This window comes from Rhincodon typus, chromosome 18 (genome assembly GCF_021869965.1).
Source record: "Rhincodon typus isolate 14 chromosome 18, sRhiTyp1.1, whole genome shotgun sequence".
Classification (NCBI taxonomy): Eukaryota; Metazoa; Chordata; class Chondrichthyes; order Orectolobiformes; family Rhincodontidae; genus Rhincodon; species Rhincodon typus.
In genome coordinates this window covers 24572698-24582352 of record NC_063349.1, presented here as the reverse complement: position 1 = coordinate 24582352, position 9655 = coordinate 24572698, and the positions used below count along the sequence as shown (strand labels likewise).

General features: G+C 38.9%; 1 protein-coding gene across 3 annotated transcripts in view; it reads right to left on the bottom strand.

The window, feature by feature from the left end:
• slc13a4 (solute carrier family 13 member 4) overlaps nucleotides 1–9655 on the bottom strand; it is a 101257-nt gene that overhangs the window by 30474 nt on the left and 61128 nt on the right. For all 3 annotated transcript variants that reach the window (XM_048608050.1, XM_048608048.1, XM_048608049.1), the window contains exon 3: nucleotides 8096–8232. In XM_048608050.1, the coding sequence (XP_048464007.1) occupies nucleotides 8096–8232 (137 nt within the window). The remainder of the gene's footprint in view (nucleotides 1–8095; nucleotides 8233–9655) is intronic.

The following is a 9655-nucleotide window of genomic DNA, read 5'->3' as shown; positions in this document are numbered from 1 at the left end:
ATTTTCTGAAGAAGGGTCCAGATCCGAAACATCAGCTTTCCTGCTCCTCTGATGCTGCTTGGCCTGCTGTGTTCATCCAGCTCTACACCTTGTTATCTCATTGTTCAATTGTGTTGCTTTGTAACTGAATAAGCCAATTCTGAGTCTGTATTCCCATGCATTAGTGACCTCATAGTCTTGACAACACTTTCTGTCTCTCAGTTTAGTTAAGAGTAGGGTAAAGAACCTGCCACCTAAGTGATGGTTGCCTCCAAATTGAACTTTCTGAAATTTATGTTCCGAATTGAGGTCTGTTGTATAATAACAGTTCTTCAGGGCAACTGTGTATCACAAAGTGCTTTCTCGCTGATCCAATCAGTGGGGGTGCTGCGGTGAATGAAGCCTTGCTACTTCAATCAATCTTGAATAACAGTCAACTAGGTCCGAATATGCTGTCTCTTAAAATCAAAAATTTCCATAGTTAACCTTTCCTGTGGTCTTTCCAGAAATCTTGAATGAAATTATTGATTCTGTGGCTATTGGCTGTGTAGGCATGGCAACATGTAATCCCATATATTGTTCAAAATTCTAATGTTGTCCATGAGTGTGTCTACTTTTGCCTGTACCTTGTCTGGAACAGACTCTGGAATATGGCATACTCACATCTCATCAGCATAAACCTGAATTTTTAGACACAAACGTGCACTTTTGAAATTTTTTTCAATCCCAGTAATATTCCCAAAGGCTTATGTTTCATTGCAACCTGGAATTTCAGTTTCATGCAAATCTTTCCCATCCTCATGTAGCTGCTAAGGCTCCCTTCTCTATGGTTGCATACCTTTTCTCGGTCACCATCAAAACACTTGACGTTTGTTTTGTCAATTTGCACCTGAATAAGGACTGTTTCAAGTCTTGTGCAATGTTGCATCTATGCCTGGATTATAATGTGCTAGAACATCAACAGAAAATAAGTTCTCGTTAATCTTTTCAAAACTTGCATTCTGTTCCTGATGACAATACCATTGCTGGCCTTTCTTCAAAAGCTTCCTTATGGGTTGAGTAAGACTTGCTATGTTGGGGACAAACTTCCAATTCTAAAAAATGCAATATGTCATTCATGCACTTCAGTGTTGGTAAATCACTGGTGATAGCTCTTGTCTTCCCTGGATCCACCATTTATTTTATTCATTCACAGGATGAGGGGCACATTGCCCATTCCCAATTGCCCAGGGGGCAGTTAAGAGTCTGTGGGTCTGGAGTCACATGTAAGCCAGACTAGGTAAGGATGGCAATTTCCCACATTAATGAACCACTTGGGTCTTTCCTGAAAATCAACAATGGATTTGTGATCATCGTTAGACTCTTAATTCCAGACTTTTTTAAAAAATTGAATTCAAATTTCTATCATCTGCTATGGTGGGATTTGAACCTGGGTCTCTGGATTAATAGTCCAGCAATAATACCACCTGGCTAACTCCTCCACTCAATGATGCCTTGTTCTTGAATTTTGTGTTCTAGAAATGTTATTATTATAAGAACAAAGTGCATCTTCCACCTTAGTGTAAGGCCTACATTCTGTAGTGTCTTTAATACATCACTGGTCTGCTGGTCATGTTCCTTCTTTTTAACATGCACTAAGATATCATCCATATGGAAAATGGTTCCTGTTTCCCCTCCAGGATTCTAGACAATGCTGTTTGGAAGATTGTTGGTGCAGAGAAGATCCCATATTTTAGACAGTTGAGACAATTCTGCCTGAACAGTGTAATAAGTGTATTTAGTAATTTTGACTCATGGTCTAAAGGTATCTGCCAGAACCCAGTGTTAACATCCAATCCTTTGAAAAACTTCTTGTTGGCAATTTTGCCAAGCTATCATCATCAACAGATGAGCTAGGACGGATTTCTTGTTGAACCCCTTTGTTGAAATGAAAGAGATTCACACACAATCCGAGTTCTCCATCTTGGGCCTTGGGAGCAGTTACTAGACCTGAGCACCATTGTGTTGGTTCTGTTACTTACGAGCAGTATAACCTTGTGTTCAGTCATGCTGTTTAATCAAAATTTAACTTTACTCATCAAATAATTTCTTGGATTCATACAACCAGATGGGTTTAACATCTTATTGCAAGGTAATATAAACTGCTACTTCAACTTGCTTAAATATCTTTGGAAATTACTGACAAAATTCTCTGATGTCTTCAATCTGAAGTATTATATTCACTCTCTTTCAGTGACCAACTCGCATTTCAGCTTAACAATTAGGTATTTTGTACTTCAGTATTTCAGAAGACAAAATGTCTTCTCTGGATAGGTTTTGTGGTGATTTGTCCTCACACCTGAATATCTGTGTCCCCTGGACTTTGGAGTTTTACATTTGCTGGTCTGGCTCTCAAAGATTTCAACCATGGCAAGCTGTCTGCTGGTATGAAACTATGTCAAATTTAAATTCTGTTTCAAACCATTGCACCATCAAGTTGGTAGTCAGAATTGGTTTTGACTCTCTTTAACTTCATCTATGAATATTCTCTTCACCTTATATTTGTATATTTATCTTCTTGAACTTTCACCTGGTTGCATGATTTCTAAATCTCTTGACATTTTCCTTTTGCAGAACCATTTCTTTGCTTTTGAGGTAATGAAGCTGTTGTTAATTTACAATATTTCTTTAAGCACCCAGCTGGCCACAATTCGGCACTCAGCTCCCCTAATGGATATTCATTGCACTTGTGATTGTGTTTGGATCCATATCTTGTAAAACCTAATACGGTTGATGTCCTTGGCACCTACGTTTTTGGCATTTGACAGGCTTTTGGGGGAGTTACTACATCGTTTGGGGTCTCCACATCTGATCATGTCAGAAAAGCCTCTGATGTTTCTTTGCAGTATTGACAAATTTTTGGGCCATGATTTCTGCCTGTGCAGTGAATTAGACTGTCTGTTCTAATGTGTAAGGAGGTCTGACAACATCTAATTTCTCACAATTCTTTCATACTTCCAAGTTCCCTGTCAGGTGGATGTGGTTACAATTACAACATTTAAAAGACATTTGGATAGATGCATGAATAGGAAGGGTTTGGAGGGATATGGGCCAGGAGCAGACAGGTGGGACTAGTTTAATTTGAGATTATGTTTGGCATGGACTGTTTCAGTTCTGTATGACTCCGTGACTCTGTAAATCAATTAAAAAGGCTTCTACTGATTTTCTCACATGTCAGGATCATGAATTAAATGTTGCTCAGCCTATCAGTTTTTGGGGGCAAAAGAATGCATTGAGTGCATTAATCAATGCAACATATTCCATCTTCCATGGTTTGTCTTACCAGAACATTCTCAGCTATTGGCCTGACAGCATGTAAAAATATGCTCGCTTGATGACATTAGTCTTTCACATATGAGTCTGAAACTGTCCTATAATGCTATATCCGCTGCTCCCTGAGCCCCCACATTGGTATCACTGTGGATCTTCCACATTATCAAATAATTGAGGTAATTGCAAAGTTTCTACTGGAACTGCCATCCCTATGAATTATTGCACCTCACTGACCTGGGTGAATACTTGTGTTTTCTCTTCTTACTGTCAAAACATTCTTGTTCTGTGTCTTTATTCTCCAAAATATTGCTGGTTCATAGTTAAGCTTTGACATCTTCAAGGTTCTTTTTTCCATCATTAAGTCTTCCTAATCTGTTGCTCTGTATTTGGAGTCTTCTCTTTTTCCAACTCTTTGCTTGAAGTCTTCTGAAGTCTTGTTACGACTTTGGAGTCTTCCTTTTTCAGCCATGTGCCTTGGACTGTATTTTAACTTCACATCTTGGCTTTGGAGGTTTCTTTCCCTAAATGTCTTTATATTATGCTTTAAGCCAGTACTGCTACCTACCTGTTGAGATACCTGTCTAGATTATGGTCTGTAGTATGGAGTATACCAGGTCTGCATTATGAGCTGTAGGTGTCTGCACGTATACTTTGCTTGGGGCTGTTTGCCTCTGATCTCTAAGTAAGGCTTTTCCACTCCTAATGTTCTGCAAAACTTCTTTATATATAGCTGTACATTTTAAGTTAACAAATACAGTTCTCTATTGTGAAGTCCAAAATCTCTCTCTTCACATGCTCTAACGTCTTTGTTTCTTACTGATGCCGGTCATGTTTATCAGCTACATCATGATTTTCATGAATCTAATTATATTACTAATATGTATATTGTTCTCAATCTCTGACCTATTCCCCAGTTTATGGTCCTGATCCTTTCCCTTTCCTTTCTTCCTCTAGATCAAGCTGTAGATTTTTTTTGATTTGGGATTTTTTTATGTGGCTGCAGTGCCTTTCATTGCCACTGGAGGTCTTCAGATACTTGAAAGTGTATTGCAATTGTCAAAAAAAAAACAATCAAAACAATGGTAAAGTGAATGCTGCTTAATATTAGTTATGTGCTACACCAATGCAATGTCAGGTGAGGGCAGGCGTGGGTTTAGACAAGGAAATTCAGACATACTGTTGAAGGTGTGCTGCTTCACTGTTAGTTTCTCAAAAAGGGCATCTTGCCATGAGGTTCATCATTAAAATGCACTGAGCAGTGTGAGGTTGCTCTATTTCCATTTTAATGTAAACTAAAGTCACTGCAGGAAGTTAGAGCTGAACTGAAATGATGCAAGAAGCCCAGTTTGGAGCCATATAAGGTTTGCACATGTTTAATTAAACTTGGACTAGCTGTCTAACAAAGTGCTAATTATTAACTACTGCCAGTGAATCCTTTTAGCACCAAAATATAACTATTAGAAGTACAAAGTTTGATTTCCTCAGCTTTTGATAATTGTTGAACAGTTTAAAAATGTAAAATTAGAAACATTGTCTGCTTTTCAATTGTCTTCTTTACTTCCCATAATCAAATCTTTTCTTCTTTTTACACTGTACTTGATTTAACATCCACCCACTCTGCTTTGAATTTCCTCTCAGTCCTTAATTTCACAATCTTCATTCTGTTTACTGAAGGACATACCCAATTGATTGTTTTGTTCACTGATGTCCCCAATGGTAATTTTATCCTCCCAGCAACATAATCAGCTCACACTTTTAGCAACGTCCATGCAAAATATTGTCAGATTAAACAGCCATAGGCAAATCTAACTAATGTTGGATGCTGTTCGGTGCCTTACCAATTATGGGCTAATGTGGATTAGGAGTAAATGAGATCAATAAAGCACATTTAAGAAAGTATATCACAAGATAATTATTGCTAAGGAACAATTGATGGCAAACATGAAAATTCAATCAATGGTATATTTCATGTTGGTGCCAATATAAGTGGTTAACAAATGGCAAAAGCATCAGAAAGCATTGGAAATACTCCACAGATCAGGCATTGTCTCTGGAGAATCAAACAGAGTGAATGGTTCTGATTTTCCAGTCAGCAGCAAAGTGATAGCATTCACTCATTCATCTAGCTATCTCTTTGGTGCAGATTTCCCCTTTTCTCAGCATCGGTTTGAAACTGACAGCAAGTCAAGGAAATTTTCAAGTATCCAGCCACAGTGATGTCAGCAAGCAGGATAATCACATTGATGTATTCTCAAAGACAGCAAACCAGGAGGTAAAACATACTAATTATCTTTCAATTTTAATTAAACTTTATAGAGAGCAAAATAAATTATTTTGAATGAAGATGGAGTATCACAATTTTAAAATAAACCTTCTAAAAAGTTTTAAGAATGTAAATTTCTTGTTATTACAATAGAGAATTTGACATTCCACAATTATAATATTAGTTTTCTTAAGCCAGACTAATTGAACTTCAGTCTAAGAAACCCATTCACATCTCACTCAACAAGGTGTAACTTTTCCAGGGCTTTTACTCTGAGATTAATATTGAAAAATAAGACATTTTTACGAGTGCCATAATTTATATTCCATGCAGTCTGTGGGATCTATCTCAGTACACGCTATAGTAAAGTTTAGAATCACAGATTACAACCTCTAGATTTTCACATTTAACACTTTTAGCAGATGCTGATTTCAGTTGCAGAGAAGAAAAGGGCAACTGCTTTGTCATAACTACTACTGCAATACCGACGAACGTGTTAATTCTGACCAATGATCACTGATATGAAATATTAACTCTGTTTCTCTGTCCACAAAATGCTTCCTTACCTTCTGAGTATTTCCAGCATTTTCTACCTTTCTTTTCATTAAAGTAGCTGCCAGTTGGCAGTATTTGTTGATAGGTTTGCCAGCTGGAGATATAATGCCACATTTGGTGACCCCAGTGAGCAGTTGATTTCAGATGCCCACAAATTGGAGAATCAGGAGTAGAGATTTTTAATCCTGCCCAAGTGCTACTTCTCATCTGGGCGTGTGAATTCCTTTTCCAGACCGTCATTGCAACTGCTGAACTCCCCAGTCCCAAAACACAGGTATTTGTCCAGCCCACCATCTCCTACATCACAGCTCCCACATCCCAACTCATGTCCTTCAATCTCTTGTTGCACCTGCTTTAATTAGAGGGCAAAAATTGTTTATATACAGAAGCTTGATGAACACACTTCTCCAAATAAAACTTAGTGAAAAATAAAGTTAATTGACAGCAAAGGGGGTATGATTTCTAGACTGGAATTAGCTAGATGACTACAACTTGAAAGGGTGCAGCAAAGATTTACAAGGATGTTGCCACAGCTGGAGAGTTTGAGCTATAGGGAGAGGCTGAATAGGCTAGAGGGATACCTTTATAGAGATTTATAAAATCATGTGGGGTATGGAGAGGGTGAATAGTCAAGGACTTTTCCACAGGGAAGAGGTGCCCAAAAGATGGCATAGGTTTAAGGTGAGTGGGGAAAGATTTAAAAGGGACCTAAGTGAGAAATTTTTCATGCAGAAGGTGAGGAATGAGCTGCCAGAGGAGAGGTGGAGGCTGGTACAATTACAACATTTAAAAGTCACCTGGATGGATATATGAATGGGAAGGGTTAAGAGGGATATGGGCCAAATGCTGTCAAATGGGACTAAATTTATTTAGGAAATCTGATCGGTGTGGACGGGTTGGACCGATGAGTCTGATTCTGTACTGTACGTCCCTAGTCTCTATGACAGCAAAGATTGTCAAACATTATAAGAGTCAGAAGTCTTCCTGGCTACTACTAAACCAAAGGTCTTCCATTGTCTGCACTTGAAGAGAAAGTCAGCCTTAGAGATTCACTTTCCGATCATTCTTCCAATCATTTGTTAGCCATAAAATGGCACCATCAGTGTGCTGGCCACACCTTCATTTAATTTGGCTTATATTAGGCCTGGTATTGGGCATTTGTCAAAGGAGGAATGTAGAACAGAATAGAAGCAGTCCAGGAAAGCTGGTTGTCTTTATAAAGCAATATATTATTTCTAATATGCACATTTCCAGCTTTTCAAAAGCTGTTTGAATTGCAAAAATATTTGGCAAAACCCTGTGTCTAGCACAATAAATGAGAAAGCAGGAAATTGCTACTGTGGCTAAGGACAAGATTGGCACAATGCTTGACCCCCTGTTTGATTGCTGGTGCAGTGCAAGTGAAGTGTTCTGCAGGAGGAGGTAATGAGGAGTCTTTGGGCAAAACAGCTCTGATAAATCCAGATAGTTGGGTCTCTGCCTGGAAGTGCTAGTGCGAGGGCAGCACAAATGGACCCAGTCTGTCTGAAGTGTAGCTTCACTAACAGAAAAAAATTCATTGTCCAAGATTCTTTACATAGATGTTGCATAAAATACAACCTTTGACAATCCATGATGTTGATATTCTATATAGGAAGATTTAGTTGTCTAGCAGAAACTTGAGGAAAATAGTTGAATATGTAAAGTTCATCATTAGAACTTTTATTAAATAATATAATACAGAAAGGTGGCAAGAGTGTCAAATCCCATTAACAAACCTGATGGTAAAATTATGTGAGATGCTAAATAGGTAATGATACTGAATACTTGAATTCTGTCCATATTTTTCATATTCTTTTTGAGTTATAACTAATTTGGTAACTTTATCCTTCATTGAACCTTGAGGGTAAGGCTCTGATAGAAGCCAGATTTTCACTGTAGACCTGCTTTTATGTTCTTGGGTCTATTCCTTCTTAAGAATACACCTGAACCTGAAGTAATACTCACATCCCCGGTTTGGCACCTGCCAACATCACCATACGAAGGGCAATCCTCTTGTGCAAATTCCACTTCTCAATGGAAGCAGCCAGACAAATGACACCAATCAGCAGTAATGTAGTGTCCTTGAAGTATTCCGATGCAACCTACACAAAGCACAACAAGCATCAATTCTAGAACTGAAAAATGTTATCACCTCTCTTGATCATACTTAGGCCTATCCACTAAAACACAACACACTGGAGAACCAGAATGTTTTACATGGTGCTGTGTATCATGCTGATAGATCTGCACAAGGAAATTAATCATAGTGACAGTCTCTGCACAGCAAATTCTAATTGCATTACATTGAAATATCAGCATTGATCTTATAATTTAATCTACTTCATCAATAGACCTGAAAGAATAATAGTAATGGGATGTGGCAAATCTTCTGTTATGATTTGATTTGATTTATTTATTTGATTTATTTGTTGTCATGTGTATTTATTACAAATATAGTGAAAAGTATTGTTTTGTGTTGCCACTCTGAAACACAGAAAATAAACCAAATCATAGAATTTTGAGCTGGAAAAATCAAACAATAAAGTTCATTTTACAGCCTAATCTCAATAAAGTTAGGGTGGTCTTTGGACAGCTTCTAGCTCAACCAAGGGCCTGGGTCCAGGCTCCTCCACCCTGATGCCTCGAGTCCCTGCTTTTAAGCTAACGACCGCACTTCGCCATTGGAACAACCAGTTGCCACACTCCAGCACCAACGCTGCTTCCGCTGCCATGACTGGGCGACCTCACCGATGCAGCTGCCACTGGAGCTGCAGGGTCCTGCGCTGGGATCAAACTCGCCACCATCAGGTGCTCAGGCCTAGCCGCATACGTGGCCTAGCCTGCGAGTCTGGACCAGGAGATTAAACCTGGGACCTTCTCGTCATTAGTCAGGAGAACTCAGGCTACGGCGGAGCCACGTACGCCTCGTCCTGGCATTGCTCCCACTGCTGCCAGATGTCTCCTGCTTCAACATTCACTCAGCCTCGCTGCCCCCAGCCTATGCCACCATTTTGGTCCACTTTTCCACACAGGGCCCAATCTCATTGCTGCTGTTATCGATGCTGCTGCAATCGAGGTGAAAGGATAAGAGAAGAGACTCAAAGGAAAATGAAAGAAAGCAAGGGTAAAAAGAAAACAGAAAAGAAAAGCAGTTTGAAGTGCTGGACCCATTCACAGCTCATTCAGTCAACAACAGGAATGAATGGATTTATAGACACTGGTGAACCTCTTAACTCATGCTGTCATAGTCACTAACAATAATGTGTGGTCCAAAAGACCAAACCATACTGTGACTGAAACTGAGGAAATGACAGACAGGCTGCCAAATCACATTGTGTAATATAAGGCCAATTTTAAACCTACACAACTGGAAGTAACTTGAATGGAAGAAAGTAAAATGAACAGATTACATGACTGCCAGAAACTAAATTAAAGCCTGGTTTGGCCAGGGTCAGAAATCACACGACACCAGGTTATAGTCCAACAGGTTTATTTGAAAACATAAGCTTTTGGTGCCTCAGTCTT